We start from the raw sequence: 20166 nt of genomic DNA, 5'->3' as shown, positions 1-20166 counted from the left end.
GAAGTCCTGACGAGAGTGGGCGCCGGGCTCAGACCTGCCATCCCAGCATTTGAGAGGCCAAGGCGGGAGGACTCCTTGAGCCCGGGAGTTTGAGACCAGCCTGGCCAACAGGGCAAGACTCTGTTGCTATTAGCAAGGCACAGTGGCTCCTGCCTGTGATCCCAGCTACTCAGGAGGCTGAGGTGGGAGGACTGCTCGAGTCCAGGAGTTTGAGGGTACAGTGAGCTATGAGGGTGCCACTGCCCTCCAGCCTGGGCCACAGAGAAAAACCCCATCTCTACAAAAAATATTAAAAATTTAAAAAGGAAAGGAGACCTAGCAGTGTAGTGCAGGGGAAGCAGGTATTTTTTTCTTCTTTTGAGACAGGGTCTTGCTCTGTCACCAGGCTGGAGTTCAGAGGCGTGATCTTGGCTCACTGCAAACTCCACCTCCCAGGTTTAAGCGATTCCCCTGCCTCAGCCTCCCGAGAAGCTGGGATTACAGGCATGCGCCACCACACCCGGCTAGTTTTTTGTATTTTGGTAGAGACAGGGTTTCACCACGTTGGCCAGGATGGTCTCAAGCTCCTGACCTTGTATCCACCTGCCTCAGCTGTAAAGTGCTGGGATTACAGGTGTGAGCAACTGCGCCCAGCCCTCTTCTTACTTTTTTGAGACAGAGTCTCGCACTGTCACCCAGACTGAAGGGCAATGGTGCAACCTTAGCTCACTGCAACCTTTGCTTCCCGGGTTCAAGCAATCCTCCTCTCTGAGCCTCCCGAGTAGCTGGGATTACAGGTGCACGCCACCAGGCCCAGCTAATTTTTTGTATTTTTGGTAGAGATGGGGTTTCACTATGTTGGCCAGGCTGGTCTCAAACTCCTGACATTGTGATTCACCTGCCTCAGCCTCCCAAAGTGCTTGGATTACAGGCATGAGCCACCGCGCCCAGCCTTGGGAAGCAGTTTTTCTGTGAAACAGGGCCAGATATTAAATACTTTTGAGTTTGGTGGGACACAGTTTCTGTCACAGCTACTCAATTATGTGACTGACAGTCTGGAAACGGGTTGGTGTGGCTGTGTGCCAAAACAACTTTATGCATGGATGCTAGGATGTGGACGTCACGTCACTTTCACGTGTGATAAAATCTCCTGTGAATCCCCTCCCTTCTGACCCCCATTCACTAAAAGCATAAATGCCGAGGCAGAGGCAGGCTAATCACTTGAGGCCAGGAGTTCGAGACCAGCCTGGTCAACATGTGAAACCCCATCTCTACTAAAAATACAAGTTTGAACCACTGTACTCCAGCCTGGGCGACAGAGTGAGACTCCATCTCAGAAAATCATAAATAAATAAATAAATAAGCGTAAATGCCATTCTAAGCTCATGGAATGTACAAAAACAGGCAGAGGCTAAATTTGCCCGCTGGGGCCTGGCCCCTGTTTAGGGTGGCGGTAGAGCGTTTTCTCCCTGACATGGGTGGGAGGCTGCAGAGTGAGTACGGGGAGCACCCCTACTTTGCGACTCAGTTTTTCTGACTGAGCCTGAGGTCTGGGGACACCTGAGATCCCCTCTGTAGGTCTCCTCCCCACTTTGGGACACTAGATCTGCGTGTCTCGTGGCTCTGCCACTGGGACTCACTAGTCCAGTGTGTCATCCTCAAACTGGCCAAGGTCAGGAGGGCCCTTTGGACACTGGGCTGAGACCCGTCCCGGCGGTGGCACTTCGGGAAGGCATGTGAGCAGATGGAAGGAACGGCACAGAAGGCTGGGAGGCGGCTTCGGTGGCTGCCCAGGACCCAGGGGCCTGCCTGTGAATTCCTCAGGGCCCAGCCGGAGATACTCACTATTTGCCGTCCCGGGTCCACCCGGCCCTGGCGATGTACTCCACCTTCGGGAACAGCGAGCTGAAGGGCTGCACCAGCTCCTTCTCCTGGGTCGAGACGATCTGAAGGGAAACAGGTGTGGGTCACGCCCTGGCCTGCCCAGTGTGACCCCCACCTGTTTGTCGTGTCCCCCCAGATTCATATGCTGGAGTCCCAGCCCCCAGGACCTCAGAACGTGACCTCCTTTGAAAATGGGGCCCCTGCAGATGTACTGAGTTAAGGCGAGGCTGTAGGAGAGGGGCGGGCCTTGACCCAGCAAGACTGCTGTCCTTACGAGGGAGACGTGTGGACACACACAGAGGGAGGCGTCTTGAAAAGGGACACAGGAAGCAATGGCCACCAAGAAGCCATGGAGAAGGATCCACCTGCCAGCAGCCTGGCGTTGGACACTGAGCCCCAGAATCAGGAGACAGTCCATTTTGGCCATGTACGCCACCCAGTCTGTGGCAGTTTGTCATGGCCCAAACAAATGACTACGGGAACCCAACGGGGCGAGTGGGCTGGGTGAGCCAATGGCAGCACCCCAGCGGGTGCCTGGACCCAAAGGCTCTGGTCTGGGCTGTCCCTTAGAGCCAGGTGGCTCTGGGCAAACACAGCCCCTGGACCCAGGGTTTCCCCAGGCATAAACAGGGCTGGCATGGTGTCTCCAGGGTATCGAGAGAAAGGGCACCTGGGGCTTCCTTGAACCTAAACAGGGCTGGCATCTCCAGGGGATTGAGAGAAAGGGGACCAGGTCTTCCTCCCACGTAACTGGGGCTGGCACGGCATCTCCAAGAGATTAAAGGGAGAAAGGGTGGCGGGGCCTCCAGCTCTACCACCTGAGTGGGCCACCAGCCCTACATCTCCAAGCTGCCTTGTTTGACTGGCATCAGCCAAGCCCACCTAAGGACTCTGCACATCTCAAGAGTGCAAGGAGCCACTAAAACAGTGTGGCCCACGCCTGTAATCCCAGCACTTTGGGAGGCTGAGGTGGGCAGATCACTTGAGGTCAGGTGTTCCAGAACGGCCTGGGCAACATGGACAGACCCCATCTCTACAAAACCTACAATTAGTTAGGTGTGGTGGTGCATACCGGTAGTCCCAGCTACTCAAGAGGCTGAGGCAAGAAGACTGCCTTGAGCCTGGGAGGTTGAGGCTGCAGTGGACCGTGGCTGCACCAGTGTACTCCAGCCTGGATGACAGTGAGACCCCGTCTCAAAAAGCAAGAACAAACAAAACCAAACCCCAGCCTGAAGGGAGGTTTCATGTGGATGGCTGGCAAAGCCACTCTGACCGATCGCCTGAAATGTGTCCCAATGCTCCTGTCAAGAATACAAAAGAGGGCCGGGCGCGGTGGCTCAAGCCTGTAATCCCAGCACTTTGGGAGGCCGAGGCGGGTGGATCACGAGGTCAAGAGATCAAGACCATCCTGGTCAACATGGTGAAACCCCGTCTCTACTAAAAATACAAAAAAATTAGCTGGGCATGGTGGCTCGTGCCTGTAATCCCAGCTACTCAGGAGGCTGAGACAGGAGAATTGCCTGAACCCAGGGGGCGGAGGTTGCGGTGAGCCGAGATCGCGCCATTGCACTCCAGCCTGGGTAACGAGCAAAACTGCAAAACTCCGTCTCAAAAAAAAAAAAAAAAAAAAAAAAAGAATACAAAAGAGGTCTAGAGAGCCTAATCGTGTCAAAAAGGATCCACCCTGGCCGGGCACGGTGGCTCACACCTGTAAACCCTGCACTTCGGGAGGTGGAGGTGGGTGGATTGTGAGGTCAGGAGTTCAAAACCAGCCTGGCCGATATGGTGAAACCCCGTCCCTACTAAAAATATAAGACTTATCCGGGCGTGGTGGCAATGCCTGTAGTCCTAGCTACTCGGGAGGCTGAGGCAGGAGAATCGCTTGAACCAGGCAGTCAGAGGTTTCAGTTATGAAAACAGGTTCATTTTATCTTACATGCTTCCCCACAACATGATGTCCCTTTTGCAAAAGCACACAGGGGCCTACTGGGTTTGTCTCTGCCCTTCCGTCCTGTGGTGCAGGGAAAGCGAGGGTGTCTCTGAATGCCTGGCGTCCCCACCGTCAATTACTCTCCTCTGACCCAGCCTCTGTCCCCCAGGGCTGTGTCTGTGAGTTCCCCAGTGTGACACTACCTAACTTCCTGACACCTTTCTAGATCTTATGGGATTTGCAACTTCCGAGAGAACTGATGAGTGAGGGGCTACGGCGGAGCCCCCGGCGGGTAGGGACGTGAGAGGTGGGAGGAACATGCTGGGCTGGAGGCGGCTGGCTGGGAAGGCAGGGGCCGAGGGAGATATGGCCAGAGGAATAATCTGCTGGTGACACCTTTTGCTGACTGAGGACACCTCCAGGCTGTGGGGTCCTTTGAGATGACCCCCAGGTGATGAGGACCCTGCTTGCCAAATGCTAATGAGGTGGCAGGCAGGGGTGTCCAGAACACTCCCCTCCACACAGTAGCTGACCCGAGGATCTGTCCAAAATACTGGAGTAGAAACACCTCAGGCGAGGTTGGGGTCCCCCAGGTGTCTGCCCCCCAGAGTCCTCTGTTCTAGAAACTTGGAGAGAGGGCAGCTCTGGACCCACACGTCGCGCCCTCCCAGGGGAGCCTGCGAGTGCCTGCCAAACCTGTGCTCGCAGGACCCCTACCCAATGCTTGTTCCTTACCTCGGGCGTGGCCTTGAGTCTCAGGACCCCCTGTGAGGCAGGGACACCAGCTCGCCATGCCGTATTCCAGACCGCAGGCCCAGACACACGCAGGGATGGTCCATGGCCAGGCAGTCCAAGCAGCAGGGATGGGGCCTTGGGAGTGCCCCAAGAAGGCAGGCGAGTGATCTGCCCGTCCTGCCCGGCTGCCTACCCAGCCCTTCCCCAAATCATCTGGGAGACTCTCTAGGACGTGCCAGGCCCCCTTACCTTGCCCTGCGTGTCCACCTGGAACTCCGCCAGTTTCAAGGCGATCTTGGGATTCTTGCTGCCTGCAAAAACCAAAGTGAGGTGACTGCCAGGCAGGCATCACTTGTGCATGCTGAGAGTGGGTCAGGGGGCCTGGGCTTCGGGGTGACGTCCGCAGAGAGGTGCACAATGGGTGGAGGGCAGGCAGGAGAAGCCAGGTGTCCCACGGTCGGTCTGCAGGTAACTTGCCCGGCTGGTACAGGCCTGACGCCCCTCAGGCGGGACCTTCTGATTTTGGGCCTGGATCGCATTCCCGACAGTGACATGACATTTGACTTTCTCATTTAGGAACACAGGCCACACCCTGTGCTGAGAGTTGGGGCTTGTGGGGGCCGCAGACACAAGGAAGATGCCATCCCTGCCTTGGGAGAGCTCCAGAACAGACGGCAAAGCCTGAGGTGTCACGAGGAAACCACCAACGACGTGACAAAAGGGATGTGTCCCATGCAAAGCGAGGGGGCCCGTGTGACCGCCCGACCTGCGCCCTCGGGAGGCCAATGGCGAAATGTAAGGGACCCAAGAGGTTTCTGAAGAGTGAGATTTAGTTCAGGCTCCAAAAGAGAGTGTGGGCCACAGCAGTGGAGAATCCTTATTTTTCTGGCTAGACCTACGAGAAACTGAACTCCGGCCCTCATGGCTCTGGCCCCCAGGGCACGTGACAGCTCTGAGCCTCAGAGTTCTCATCTGTCAAATGAGGGGGAAAAGACTGCCTTAGCCCATTTGCAGTGGAAGCCTGAAGATCCCACAGGAAACATCCATCTAGCATGGCACAGAGCAGGCACTCACAAGAGTACCGGCAACAGCGATGCTCTTCCGTGCCCCCACGGGGGTGGCAAACCAAGGCCTCCACGCTGATCTGGGCTGCATGTGTGTTGTCTGGCTCCAGAGGTCTTTTAAGACAATAGGAAAGATGTTTAAGAATTGAGAGTGGCTGGGCATGGTGGCTCACGTCTGTAATCTCAGCACTTTGGGAGGTTGAAACGAGAGGACCGCTTGAGGCCAGGAGTTCGAAACCAGCCTGGGCAAACACAGCAAAACTCCGTCTCTACATAAAATTTAAGTATTAGCTGGGCAAGGAAGACTCTGTCTCTACAAAAAATTTCAATTTTAGCTGGGCACGGTGGTGCACACCTGCAGTCCCAGCTACTTGGGAGGCCGAAGTGGCCGAATCACTTGAGCCCAGGAATTTGGGGCTGCAGTGAGCTGGGGCCACACCTCTGTACTCCTCCCGGAGCCACAAGGTGAGACCCAGTCTCAAAAAGAGTCAAACAAAAACCACTGTAGTGTGAGGGCCAAATCCAAAGAGACGGTGAAACCCCATCTCTACTAAAAATTCGGATGTGTGCCAGCAGTCCCAACTGCTTGGGAGGATGAGGCAGGACAACCCCTTGAACTCAGGAGGTGGGGGCTTCAGTCTTCAGTGAACCGAGCTCACACCACTGCACTCCAGCCGGGGGACAGAGCGAGACCCCGTCTCAATCCAGCCTGCCTTCTGCTTTTGTATGGCTAAAAATCCTTTCGTTCTGAGATGGTTAAGGAAACAAACAGCACGGGAGTGACAGATTGGCTAACGTGAAGACCATCTACATCTCGAGGTGAATTATTTGCAATCTAAGCTTCGGTTCAAGTTTTCCTGGCACACGGCCACGCCCATTCCTGGACCTGCTGCTCTTCTACTCCAGCAGCCGAGTGGGGCGCTGCAGGAGAGCCTGCCTTCGACTGCGCCTGAAGCCTGAGACACCTGTGCCCTGGCCCCTTCCAGAGACAGCATGCCTACCTCTGAGCTATGTGATCAGGAGGCCGTGGGAAGCCAGGAGGAGGGGGCGTCCCCTCCAGGGCAGAAGCCTTCCTCCTACACCCCCACAGATGTCCGGAGCACACAAGTGCAGCACAGAAGGCCTGGGGGACAGCGCACCTCACCAGCCACACCTCAGAGGCCTCAGGCCCCCGGCCCGGCCCCCCACCTGTCCCGGCCCCCCACCTGTCCCGGCCCCCACCTGTCCCGGCCCCCACCTGTCCCGGCCCCCACCTGTCCCGACCCCCACCTGTCCTGGGGTACCGATACGAGTCCGTCTTCCTTTCTTCTAGTGCAGGAGAAGGGACGTGAATGATCTCCACCTCGGACTCATCAACCTCCTCGTACAGGATCCGCAGTGTCTTGAGGCCCTCTGGACCTTGGGTCGGGGGGGCAGGCAAGACGCTGAGGGTGGCGGAGGCAGAGTCCCTGCCATCAGCCTACCCACTTCTGCAGCACTGCGGCCCGAAGCTGGGCACCGTGGGCTCTGAAGCCGGAACACCAGCTTTGCCACGTGCTACACCTTATGCCAGTCCCAACTGTGGGCCTCAGGTTCCTGCCTGGTGCAGTGGGAATCAGAGGAGGGCTATTCCCAGCATAAAATGGCACGGGAAGTGGCCACGTGGCTGCAATGGGCTGAGCCGGGTGCCCTCTTAGGGCAGCAGCGATGTCTCCAGTCGTAAAGGAACCCTCTACGTGCCGGATGGAAAGACCGCGGAGGTCACATGAGGTGACAGGAGTGAAAAGCAGGAAGCAGACAGTCTGGTTCCAGCAGGACAAGCACTCGTGGGGGCAGGTTTAGAAATGGAAGGGCCCTACCTTCCCAGGAGGCTGTGGGGCACCACCAGTACCCGGTGAACCGGTCGAACTCTTCCTGTATGACAAAGGTGGCCACGCCCGCAGACTTGGGGTCGTCCAGGACATTGGATAAACCTAGGCAGAGGGAGGAGGAGCATCGACAAACGATGAGCAGCCAAGGGACATTGGGGATGGCCAGGGGCTCCAGGACAGCACGAGAGAGAGGGAGAGGGAGGAGGAGAGAGAGGGGAAGAGACAGAGAGGGAAAAAGAGGGAGTGAGAGGGACGAGGGTTGAGAGGGGAGAGAGGGTGAGAAGGAGAGAGCTCGGAGCGGACTGCTTTGAAGCAGGGCTGCCCCACCCACACTGTGCACATTGGGGCCACTCAGTCTCTGGGGTGGGGCCATCCTGGGCATGGCAGGGTGTGGAGCAGTGTCCCTGGCCTCCACGTACGCCATGCCACACTAGGAGCATCCACGCCCAAGTGGGCCAACTAAAAACATCTCTGGGCTGGTCGTGGTGGCTCACGCCTATAATCCCAGCACTTTGGGGGGCTAAGCCAGGCCAATCACGAGGTCAAGAGATTGACACCATCCTGGCCAACATGGAGAAACCCCATGGTTTCTCCATGCGTCCCAAGGCCGGCAGATCACGAGGTCAAGAGATCGAGACCATCCTGGCCAACATGGTGAAACCCCATCTCTACAATAAATAAAAAAAAAAATTAGTTGGGCGTGGTGGCGCGCCCCTGTAATCCCAGCACTTTGGGAGGTCAATGTGGGTGGATCATCTGAGGCCAGGAGTTCAAGGCCAGCCTGGCCAACATGGCGAAACCCCGCCTCTACTAAAAATACAAAAATTCGCCAGACGAGGCGACAGGTACTTGTAATCCCAGCTACTCGGGAGGCTGGGGCAGGAGAATCGCTTGAACCTGGGATGCAGAGGTTGCAGTTAGCCAATATCACACCAATGCACTCCAGCCTGGGCAAGAGTGAAACTCCGTCTCGCCCCTGTAATGCCAGCTACTCAGGAGGCTGAGGCAGGGGAATTGCTTGAACCCAGGAGGCGGAGGTTGCAGAGAGCCCAGATCGAGCCGCTGAACTCCAGCTTGGCAACAGAGCAAGACTTCATCTAAATTAAAAAAAAAGAAAAAAAGGCCGGGCGCGGTGGCTCAAGCCTGTAATCCCAGCATTTTGGGAGGCTGAGGCGGGCGGATCACAGGTCAAGAGATCGAGACCATCCTGGCCAACATGGTAAAACCCCATCACTACTAAAAATACAAAAAAATTTAGTTGGGTGTGGTGGCCCGCGCCTGTAGTCCCAGCTACTCGGGAGGCTGAGGCAGGAGAATTGCTTGAACCTGGGAGATGGAGTTTGCAGTGAGCCGAGATCGCGCCACTGCATTCCAGCCTGGCGCCTGGCAACAGAGCAAGACTCTGTCTCAAAAAAAAAAAAAAAAAAAGAAAGAAAAAAAAAGGTCTCTGGACGTCATCGATTACACAGGTTTGGAAAGTGGGGCCCCGGCTTATGGGACGGAAAACACAGTGATCAGTGACTCAAAACCTGGTGAGCAGGGAAGTGGGGAGAACGCAGAACGCAGGTGAGATACGGCCTTGACTTGATGGGGCTGAACAGGCGAAGTGGAGGGGAAGGTGTGCAGGGGCAGAAGTACACAGGGGTGCCTGGCAGAGGGTCCAGAGCACTGTGGCTGGGCCGGCGCCTGCAGCGAAAAAACCACAGAGCAGCTGGGCGTGGTGGTTCACGTCTGTAATCCCAGCACTTTGGGAGGCTGCGGTGGGTGGATCATTTGAGGTCAGGAGCTTGAGAGGAGCCTAGCCAACACGGTGAAACCCCATCACAACTAAAAATACACACACACACACACACACACACACACACACACAGAGCCGGGCGTGGTGGCAGGTGCCTGTAATCCCAGCTAATTGAGAGGCTGAGGCAGGAAAACTGCTTGAACCCAAGAGGCAGAGGTTGCAGTGAATCAAGATCATGTCACTATACTCCAGCCTGGGTGACAGTAAGACTCTCAAAAAAAAGACAGAAAAGAAAACCACAGAGCTGGCAGGAATACCAGGACTTCCTGGGAGACACGGCGGGCACAGCAGGTCTGCCCAGGAGGATGGCCTGCTGTCGGGGTGCACGTGAGAAGACCCTGGCTATGGGGACCATGAGGCCTTTCTGGAAGGTGGCCGTGCACAGGAGGGCTGGCCCCACCTTGGTGGCAGAAGGTCAGCCGCCGCTCCTCGCCCGTCTCGATGTTGGCCACCCACAGGTCGCTGTTGTTGATGAAGGAGAAGAAGGCAGGGTCGGCGGGGCAGATTTTGGGGTCCATCCGGGGCCCTGAGCACTGGGTCTTGATTTCCACCGGCTTCATAGGGGACACCTGAGGACAGAGAGGCCCGGCTCAGGTGGAGGGGCCGCCACGCCGCCCCCGCACGCAGCCAGGGCCGGGGCTCACCATGAAGCCGTTCTTGCCGCCGTCCCGGCAGTGGAAGAGGCTGTTGCTGGCCTGGAAGAGGAAGAGGCCACTCTCGCTGTGGAAGTCGTAGGAGGTGATGCCGAAGACCCCCAGGCGCTTCCGCTCCCTCAGCAGCTCCTCCTCCCGGGAGTAGACCCCGTGGTGGGGCGTGGCCTGGAAACACACAGAGGACAGAGGGCAGTGTCGGCCGGCAAAGAGGATCCCCCACTGGCCAGGGCAGAGATCCTGGTGCCTGGGCGATGCCGGGGAATCTGCCTTTCGGCCTCGCCAGAGAGAACTTCCTGTACTGGGCAGAACTGGCTGCCAGAGCCCCTGACCCAGTGGGTGGCCAAAGACTGCCAGCGAGCCTGGCCCTGCTGGACTGGCTGAGTGTCCTAGGAGGTAGCAGGGGAGACTCTGGGGCCTGAGGTTTCCTCACTTCCTGAGCTCCCGCCCCACAGACCCTCTCCACAGCAGATGGGGGCCCCTGCCCCACACCAATGGAGTCCTCTCTCTGGGTAGCCTCCCCCGACTCCTACCCTGTTCACAATCCCTCCCCATCAAGAGCTTTCGATTTAGTAATCCCAGCACTTTGGAAGGCCCAGGCAGGTACATCAGTTGAGGCCAGGAGTTCGAGACCAGCCTGGCCAACATGGTGAAACCCCATCTCTACTAAAAATACAAAAATTAGCTGGGTGTGGTGGTGTGTGCCAGTAGTCCCAGATGCTTGGGAGGCTGGGGCCAGACAATCCCTAGAATCCAGGAGGTAGAGGTTGCAGTGAGCAGAGATCAAGTCACTGTACTCTAGCCTGGGGGACAGAGTGAGACTCCATCTCAAAATACAAAAACAAAAACAGAATCAAAAGCAGCATAAATACAAGGACACTGGCTGGCTTGGGGACTCAGAGACAGGCCAAAGCGAGGGCCACTGAACCAGCGTGGAGAAAGTGGGAGTGTGTCATAATCTCAGCCACAGTGTTGATATCTTTATTTTAACACTGTTACGTTTATGCTCTTACGTTATGACTTTATTGTTAGATTATTACTATTTTAGGGGCTTCACCATGTCCCAGGCTGGAGTGCAGTGCTGAGACTGGGGTTTACTGCAGCCTTGTACACCGAGGTTCAAGCGATCTTCCCATCTCAGCCTGCCAATTAGTTGGAACTACAAGTTGAGGGCCACCAGGCTCGGCTAATTTATTTTATTTTATTTTATTTTTGAGAAGGAGTCTTGCTCTGTCACCAGGCTGGAGTTTGGTGGCACGATCTTGGCTCACTGCAACCTCCACTTCCCAGGTTCAAGCGATTCTCTTGTCTCAGCCTCCCGAGTAGCTGGGACTGCAGGCACCCGCCACCACGCCCAGCTAATTTTTGTATTTTTAGTAGTGACGGGGTTTCACCATGTTGGCCAGGATGGTCTCGATCTCTCGACCTCGTGATCCACCCGCCTCGGCCTCACAAAGCGCTGAGATTATAACCGTGAGCCACCGCGCCCGGCCTAATTTTATTTTTTGTAGAGATGGGGTCTTGCTATACTCCTCAGGCTGGTCTCACATTACTGGGCTCAAGCAATTCTCCTGCCTCGGGCTCCCAATCATCAAAAACAAAACCAAGCCAACGCGAAAGCCATTTTCCTCCCTCCGCCATCCCTAGAGAGCCAACACTGGATGAGATCAATGATTAACCGGTCTCTCTAAAAGGGCCTCAAGCCAAGTTAATTCCCAGTCTTTGGTGATGCGGTTGAAGGGAAGAGATGCTCTTGACAAGAGTTTCTCAGAGGCTTAAGTACAGGTGGTGGGGAGGAGGGAAGACCCACCCACCAGAGTCCAGAGGACAGAGGGTTTGTGGGAACTCAGAGCAGGTGGGACGGGAGAGGTGACGGAAGGCGTGTGCAGCCCGAGGGGCTGGCCTTTGTCCACCTCCTCCCCCGCAGAAGGGCCCAGGCCCAAGAGCACAGCTCACCTGGAAGTGATCCAGCATCTGCTTCCAGGAGAGAAGCAGCAGAGCCTCTTTCCGGATCTTCTTGGGAATCTCGGAGTACAGGAGGGAGTTCTCTCGGCTACCATACGGCATCCCTACAGGGAGAAACGCAACACCTAGAACGGGTACCCTGGCTCAGGATGGGGAGACACCCTCAGCCACGATGCTGGCTCCCTCTAATTCTGGGACATTCTGCCAGGCCACTAGCGGGACAGCCCTCCTCCAAAGCGATGGATCCTGGGTTTGCATATGTAGGCAGTAAGGGCTTTCCGCCTGAGATGTTTCTGCCGAATCTCATGGCCTAAATTACCGAAGAAACAGTCCGCAGAGGCTGGGCATGGTGGCTCTTATCTGTAATGCCAGCAGTTTGGGAGGCCGAGGTGGGAGGACTGCCTAAGCCCAGGAGTTTGAGACCAGCCTGGGAAACAGAGCGAGGTCCCGTCGCCTCCCCCAGCCAAAAAAAAAAAAAAAAGAAAAGAAAGGAAAAAGAAATCGCACACAAGAGAACAAGAAGGCCAGGAACAGGAACCAGCTTTCAGCAGGCTGGGTCCGGCTCTCCAAGGCCCTACTTCATCAAGGCTTTTGCAGAGGACAAGAATTAAACTGATGTAGAATTAGAGGGAGGGCAAAACTGTCAAAGCGGAATGAGGGCCCGGTACCATGGCTCAAGCCTGTAATCCCAGCACTTTGGGAGCCCGAGGTGGGCAGATCACTAGAGGTCAGGCGTTCAAGACCAGCCTGGCCAACATGGTGAAACGCTGTCTCTACTGAAAACACAAAAATTAGCCGGGCACAGTGGCACATGCCGGTCATCCCAGCGACTCAGGAGGCTGAGGCAGGAGAATTCCTTGAACCCGGGAGGCAGAGGCTGCAGTGAGCCAAGATTGTGCCACTGCACTCCAGCCTGGGCAACAGGGGAAAACTGCATCTTAGTCTGGCCTGAGTGACAGAACAAGATTCTGTCTTTAAAAAAAAAAAAAAAAAAGGGGGGAAATGTACACCTAGTCCAGTATTCCCAGCCTCGCTCCGATCACATTCAGGCCTGGACCATCTTCTGGGGTGCAGCTGTCCTGGGTACTGCGGGGCTCTGAGCAGCATCCGTGTCCTCTATCCACTCCATGCCGGGGCACTGCCCAGACGTGACAACCACACACATCCCCAGACATCTCCCAGTGTCCCTTGCAAGGGCAGAATCACCCCTGACCTCACACCACCCATTTAATCGAAGCTTCCGCAGCAAATGACAGTGGTGAGAGCTGCCAAGTGAGGGTTTTGGGTGGGTTACGTGAGGTAAGAAACGTAGAGCGCTTGGTGCGATTCGAAATCAGCGTATTTCATCAGTAATCCGCGGCTTCCGCGTACGTGAGTCTCTGGGCTTGGGATAGGTCTTACCGTGGAAGGTGCAATCGTTTCTCAGCGACAAATAAAATAACTGCGTATCTTCCAAATGGCCAGGTCTTGGATTTGCCAGATGACAGTACCATTGTCATTAATAAAGCAAATGGCAGAAGCAGGATGGTAATCCCCAGGAAGCCTCGGCTTTCTCTCTCCTGGAAAACCAGGAGGGCCCCTCCACACACAACATGACGCAGCGAACGAGTCACAGAGAGGCCTGGGAGCCTGGCCCCTCCGCGGGCCCCTCCGCCTCCAACCTGAGTTTCTCCAGGAGGACGCCTCGGATTGGTGCTATCCTCTTTTTCAGGACCTCCTCATACTCGTTTGCTGTTTTGTTTTGTTTTGTTTTTTGAGACAGAGCCTCGCTCTGTTGCCCAGGCTGGAGTGCAGTGGCGTGATCTCGGCTCACTGAAGCCTCCGCTTCCCAGGGTCAAGCAATTCTCCTGCTGGGATGGCAGGCGCCCGCCAACACGCCTGGCTAATTTTGTTGGAATTTTAGTAGAGAAGAGGGTTTCACCATGTTGGCCAGGCTGGTCTTGAACTCCTGACCTCAGGTGATCCGCCCATCTCGGCCTCCAAAAGTGCTGGGATTACAGTCGCGAGCCACCATGCCCAGCCCTCGCTTGCTTTTTTAAGAAGGGGAGAACAGGAAGGCCGCAAACTCAGCACCTCTGAGATTAGTGCTTAATAAATACTATCTGTGCCGTTTTTATTTATTGTTACAGGCAGTTGCAGGGTCCCCCAGTTCCCCCTGCTTTCTTTGTGTGTCCTGAACGAAAACCATAGAGTGCCCTGACCTCTGTGGCCCAGCCAGCTGCAGGTTTCTCCCTGCAGGCTTGAATCAGGGCCTAGGACATTCCCAGGCACTGATAAACGCTGAAAGCCAGCCCCAGCCCCGAGCCAAAACCCTTCAACCCTCACATGGATTCCACACCCTGACCTCCTTGCTGAGGACACCCCGGGGTAGAGAATGCACCTTTCTCTGACGCCTGTCGCAAGGACACTGACGCCCACCCTGCACAGAAGGCCACCTAGGAAATGCTTCGGACTCATCCCCCTGGCATTTACGGGTCCTTGCTTTGGAATCCCAACCAGCCCCATCTGAGGATGGTAGAGGGCACTCCTTTGTGGGAACGCCCCTGCTGCTGCTTCTGGGGTGACTGCAGCTGTGGGTTCAGTGGGATGAGACAGAAGCTTCTCACTATTCACAACAGCAAAGACCTGGAATCGGCCTACATGCCCATCAACAGTAGACTGGCTGAAGAAATGTGGTAGATATTCACCACAGAGTACTATGCAGCCATAAAAAAGAATGAGATTCACGTCCTTTTCAGGAGCACAGGATGGAGCTGGAGGCCACTATCCTCAGAAAGCTAATGCAGGAACAGAAAACCAAATACCACATGTTCTCACTTTTAAGCAGGAGTTAAATGATGAGAACACAGGGCCACACAGAGCAGAACAGACACTGGGGCCTACTGGAGGGTGGCGGGCGGGGGAGGGACAGCGGCAGACCAAGTAACTGTTGGGTACTAGGCTTAGTCCCTGGGTGATGACACAATCTGTGCAACAAAGCCCTGTGACACAAGTATGCCTCCGTGACAAACCTACACATGGACCCCTGAACCTAAAAGTTTCTTCTTTTTTTTGAGACGGAGTCTCGCTCTGTCTCCAGGCTGGAGTGCAGTGGTGTGGATCTTGGCTCACTGCAACCTCTGCCTCCTGGGTTCATGTGATTCTCCTGCCTCAGGCTCCTGAGTAGTTGGGGTTCCAGGCACAGGCCACCACATCTGGCTAATTTTTTGTATTTTTAGTAGAGGCGGAGTTTCACTGTTAAGTCAGACAGGTCTCCGACTCCTGACCTCGTGATCCGCCCGCCTCGGCCTCCCAAAGTGGTGGGATTACAGGCGTGAGCCACGGCGCGTGGCCAGTTTGTTCGTTACTGTGAACGTATATATGATTTAGTCATATTCTGTTTACAATGGAAACTCTGGGCATTCAAATTAACATCCTTGCCCGTGAGCTTCTTATAGACACCAGAAAATGTTTCAGCCTTGTGTTCCACACGGTTCTGCTGCGCTTCATCCAAATGAACCTCTAGGAGCCGCTGTCATCCAGGTCCACGAAGATTCTCTTGCCCACAGTTTCGCTTGCAAAGACCAAATCCTCAGGATTGCTTCGTGCACAGCGGCTCCTGGGACGCTTTCGCTAATTTTTTGTATGGCTTTTTGGGTTGGCTGAGGCAGAATTCTCTGAGCAATACAGACACCATGCCTCCCACTGAACTTTTTCTCCAATTTGCGTACTAGCCGGATTTGGATTTTCTGTAAAGATTTCAGTTGAGGAACAGTTAACGAAGATGATGGCGCTTTGACCACCACCAACTTCAATTGCCTTGGCTGCCGTAATATTCAGCTCTCTGAGCTGAGCCTTGAGGTCCAAGTTCATCTCCAGCTCCAGAAGAGCCTGGGAGGTGCCAGCCTTGAACTTGTCCGGCTTCTCACCATTGGGCTTCACGATCTTAGCGCTCGAACTGAACGTGGCCTCCTCCTTGCTGAGCGCCGGCTTAGGAAGAGACCCAAATCTCTTGTTTGTTGTTTTAAAGAAAGAACAGCAACTTCTAATTGTGGCAAGGAACACAAGTTTCCCATGTGTGATGGAATGTGCTTGTGAAGTACAGTAGTAATGGAAAGAAGTACTTAAAAAGATTAGATGTACAGGGTTCCTTTTAAAGTGGATTTACAAAAAATGCAAAGTTCAGTGAGATGTGTATGGGAAGGAGAAAATTCGTGCAAAGAGTTGGGAGTGAGCAAAAGAACTCAAGTGCTGGAAACATGACTCAGTCTCTACCAGCCCTTGAAGCTGCCGGGACCCTGACTGTCCAGCCGCCTGTGGGGATGAGAGTCAAGTGATGTGTGATTTCATTCCTGTGAAATGCCCAGAACAGGCCAATCCACAGAGACAGGAAGTGGATTCGTGGTTGCCCGGGGCTGGGGATGCTTTTTGGGATGGTGGAATGTTCTGGAAGTGGACAGGGCTGATGGCTGCACAACTCTGAGTGCACAGCTAAAGGCACTGAGCTGCGTACCTTCGAAAGTGAAATTGTGCAATGTGAATGACATCTCAATTTTTAAAAGCACCCTGGGCCAGGGGGAGGGATGGGAGGGGCCGGGTGGCTGCATCCCACTTGGCGGGGGCCTGGTCCATGGGGACTCCTCAGGAGAGCTGGAGCCTTCCAAACAGGAAGCCAAAGCCACAGCCTTGTCAAGGACGCTGGGGCCACCTCCCTCCAGGCTGATTAATCAGTGATCACCAAATGGCCCCTGCCAGCACATTCCTCGGCGACCTGCTGGTGGCACCATGATGGTGACAACTGGCCTCTGAGGCAAGAGCTAGAGATGACCGCCAAGAGTTGTGGATTTCTGCTGACCCATCCCTCCTCAGACTTCCCTCACCAGCTCTGCCACTGCAAACACACCCGCTGCCAACCTGCCATCCACCCACGCCCTGGTGACCCAGGTCTGTGCAAACACCGCTTCCCATCACCATGCACTGTGGCCCCGGTGGCTGGCCCGGCAGGGAACTGTGATCCACACAGGGCTGGGGCTCTCCCCTGGATCTTGGCCTGGAGTGCCGGGAGACAAGAATTCCTGCTTTCCCTTCTGAGGGAGTTCCAGAGCTGCCTGGAACCCTGCGGCCTCCTCCAGCCACAGAAGTCACTGTTTGCAGCCGGGAATGGCCGATCTGCATGGGACAGGAGTGTATCCAATGTGGCAGTCTCAGGCCTGGAACCTGAGCCGGCCCCAGCCTACCTTACCGGCAGCAGGAACTGCACGTTTCCCCGCCGGTCCCGCTAGCTGGACACTGGGGGCTTCACCACGTGGATCCGAAAGAACCCTCCCGGAGGGCCCCGGTGATTAGCTCCACATGCCTCACAACAAACCTGGTGCCTGCTGAGGACACAGGTCCCCGGAGGGAGCAGAGGGGACGGGTCCTATGCTTTGGGCAGCAGGCCTGGCCTTGGAGTCTGGACGCTGGGCTAGTGCTAAGAAGTGTTGTTATTACTCAGGGGCTGTAGGGAGGCCTGCCCCAAGAATCTGGATGTGATGTGAGCTCAAGACTGCTCCGACAGTGTTAAGTGACAGACTGGGTTAAAGGGTGAATGTCACCCCAAAAGGGGCGGCCTGTTTTGCGAGCTGCTGTAGGTACATTCTGGGCTCTCTGCCAAGTTCATGCCCACTAGGGCGGGCCCTCAGCACCTCCTGTATACTGTGAGACCTGCCCCCCCCAACTCCAGGCGCACGCACTAGCCGCAGACGACCCCACAATCTCATCTATGCATAGTCAATCTGATTCCTTGTCCTGAAAATTTGGAGAAAGCTCCTCTGCTTCTGCTGGTGGCTAGAACCTAAGGCGCGGAATCCTGGGGGCCGTGGAGGGGCCGCGGAGGGCAGGTGAGCAGCGAGGTGGGGTGGATCTGCGGAGAGGGACAGACGAACGGATGCCTGGTTTCTGGAAGGCTGCGGTTCCCAGGCACTGCTTCCTAAGGTCCTCAGGGATTTCTGCTCTTGGGTTCCATAACACGCCCCCTTCCTTTACTCCAAGGGGTACTTCGTGGCTCAGCTAGCTTGGAGACTTTCTGTCCCTTTTAGCATCTTCGCGGAGACTTGAATAATGGCCCTGACAGAGAGGTGTCCACATCCTGGAGCTTGGGTGTGGAGGCGACCATACATAGAGAGACAGGCCTGTGCAGCTGGGATTAAGTGAAGGCTCCTAAGCTGGGAAGATGATCCTGGATTACCCAAGTGGGCCCGATGGCATCATGAGTCCTTATCACAGGGAGGCAGGCCAGGCCCAGTGGCTCATGCCTGTAATCTCAGCACTTTGGGAGGCTGAGGCAGACGGATCACCTGAGGACAGGAGTTTGAGATCAACCTGGCTAACGTGGTGAAGCCCCATCTCTACTAAAAACACAGAAATTAGCTGGGTGTGGTGGCGTGCGCCTGGAGCTGGGGAGTAGCCTCCCAGCTACTTGGGAGGCTGCGGCAAGAGAATCGCTTCAACTTGGGAGGCGGAAGTTGCAGTGGGCCAAGATCGCACCTGCACCCCAGCCTGGGTGACAGAGACTCCATCTCAAAACAAGACAAAATGAACAAAATAAAGGAGGCAGAGGAAAATTTCAGACAGAAGAGGAAGAGGAGAAGAAAGGGGCTTTGTGACCATCAAGGCAGAGGTTCCAATGTCGTGGCTGCAAGCCAAGGGATGCCGGCCGCCACCAGAAGCTGGAAGCAGCCAGGGCTGGTTCTCTGGAGGCTCCGGAGGGAGTGTGGCCCTGATGATACCTTGATCTTGGACTTCCGCCCTCCAGAACTGTAACAGTATCACTTTCTGTTGCTGTAGGGCACTACCTCAGAGACCATTCATCACAATGGCAGCCACAGAAAACTCCTCCAAGCACCCTGACCAGGACAGCAACCTCAACGGGAGCAAGTGGCCTGAGACCGTGGACATGCGCAAGGGGCCCAGGAGGCCATGGAACTGCAGGATGAAAAAGAGAGGCAGCAGCCCACAGCAGCCTTGGTCTGGACACATGTGGTCATAGCAGCCAAGCTGTCTCAGGTAACTGAAACTCAAGGCATTCCAGTCCAATTTCTCCTAGAGTTGGCCAGTGTTCTTAAAGGGCCAGAGAAGCCGGGTACAGTGGCTCATACCTGAAACCCTAGCATTTTGGGAGGCTGAGGCAGGAGGATCACTTGAGCCTAGGGGTTCAAGCACAGCCTGGGCAACACAGCAAAACCTCATCTCTACAAAAAATACAAAAAATTGTCTGGGCATGGTGGCACATGCCCACAGTCCCAGCTACGTGGGAGGCTGAGTTCAGCAGGATCACCTGAGCCAGGGAGTTCCAGGCTGCAGCGAGCTGTGATGGCACCACTGCACTCCCAGCCTGGGCAATGGAGTGAGACCCCATCTCTAAAAAAAATAAGAAATAAAAGAAAGACAGTAAATATTTTTGGCCACATAGGCCACATGATCTCTGTCACGGTGACTCTCCTGCTGTAGCTTGGGAATAGCCCAAAACGTCAGGAAACTAAAGGGGACCAGGAAAACTTAATTTCTGAAGATAGCTGTCACCTGCCGATCCCAGTTTCAGATGATTATTCCTTTTAAATTCTTTGTTTGCCAAACCAGCATCTGATTTCCACACCAGCCCATCTGTGGAGAGGGCCTGTGCTGACAGCAGGAAGCGGGTGACCACCTGGTGTCCACCTCAGTCACTGCTGTGAGCACGTGGTCGGCCTCTGGCAGAGGATGAGGCCCATTTACCGGTTCCGGCGCTGGCTGAGGGCCGCAGCACACACGGGTCTGGGCTCAGGGGCTGAGGGCTCTGCTGTGAGTCCCAGGGATGAGTGTGCTAGCCTGGACAAGCATCCCGGGGCCACCCACCCCCAGGGGACACTTGGCCATGTCTGGGGGATGTCTGTGGTTGTCACCATTGGGATGTGGCTGCTCCTGGGATGAAGTGGGTGGAGGTCGGGGACACTGCTCAGGACCCTGCGGTGCCCACAACAACCCCACCCCAGAGAACGATCCGGGTCCAATGCCCATGGTGCCAAGTGGGAGAGGCCCTGCCTTTGGTCCCCAGTTTTGTGTCACGCTGCTTTCACAGACATGAGCCCGCCTGATCTCTCCAAGGTGTCCTTCCTCCCAGCTCTTTTTTTTTTTGAGACGGAGTTTCGCTCTTGTTACCCAGGCTGGAGTGCAATGGCGCGATCTCGGCTCACCGCAACCTCCGCCTCCTGGGTTCAGGCAATTCTCCTGTCTCAGCCTCCGGAGTAGCTGGGATTACAGGCACCCACCACCATGCCCAGCTAATTTTTTGTATTTTTAGTAGAGACGGGGTTTC

At 55.5% G+C, this 20166-nt stretch overlaps 1 protein-coding gene across 5 annotated transcripts in view; it reads right to left on the bottom strand.

The window, feature by feature from the left end:
- DPP9 (dipeptidyl peptidase 9) overlaps window positions 1-20166 on the bottom strand; it is a 52841-nt gene that overhangs the window by 20694 nt on the left and 11981 nt on the right. For all 5 annotated transcript variants that reach the window (XR_005578628.2, XM_074384767.1, XM_039467147.2 and 2 more), the window contains 7 exons: window positions 11847-11959; window positions 9885-10058; window positions 9641-9809; window positions 7431-7544; window positions 6862-6990; window positions 4778-4839; window positions 1825-1925 (listed from right to left, as the gene is read on the bottom strand). Coding sequence is in view for 4 of the 5 variants with exons in the window: in XM_074384767.1 (XP_074240868.1) it covers window positions 1825-1925; window positions 4778-4839; window positions 6862-6990; window positions 7431-7544; window positions 9641-9809; window positions 9885-10058; window positions 11847-11959 (862 nt within the window). In the remaining variant the exon portion in view is untranslated. The remainder of the gene's footprint in view (window positions 1-1824; window positions 1926-4777; window positions 4840-6861; window positions 6991-7430; window positions 7545-9640; window positions 9810-9884; window positions 10059-11846; window positions 11960-20166) is intronic.

The sequence above is a fragment of the Saimiri boliviensis genome, chromosome 14 (assembly GCF_048565385.1).
Source record: "Saimiri boliviensis isolate mSaiBol1 chromosome 14, mSaiBol1.pri, whole genome shotgun sequence".
In the NCBI taxonomy this organism is placed as follows: domain Eukaryota; kingdom Metazoa; phylum Chordata; class Mammalia; order Primates; family Cebidae; genus Saimiri; species Saimiri boliviensis.
The sequence above is the reverse complement of the archived record's forward strand: the minus strand, read 5'-3'. Positions and strand labels throughout refer to the sequence as shown.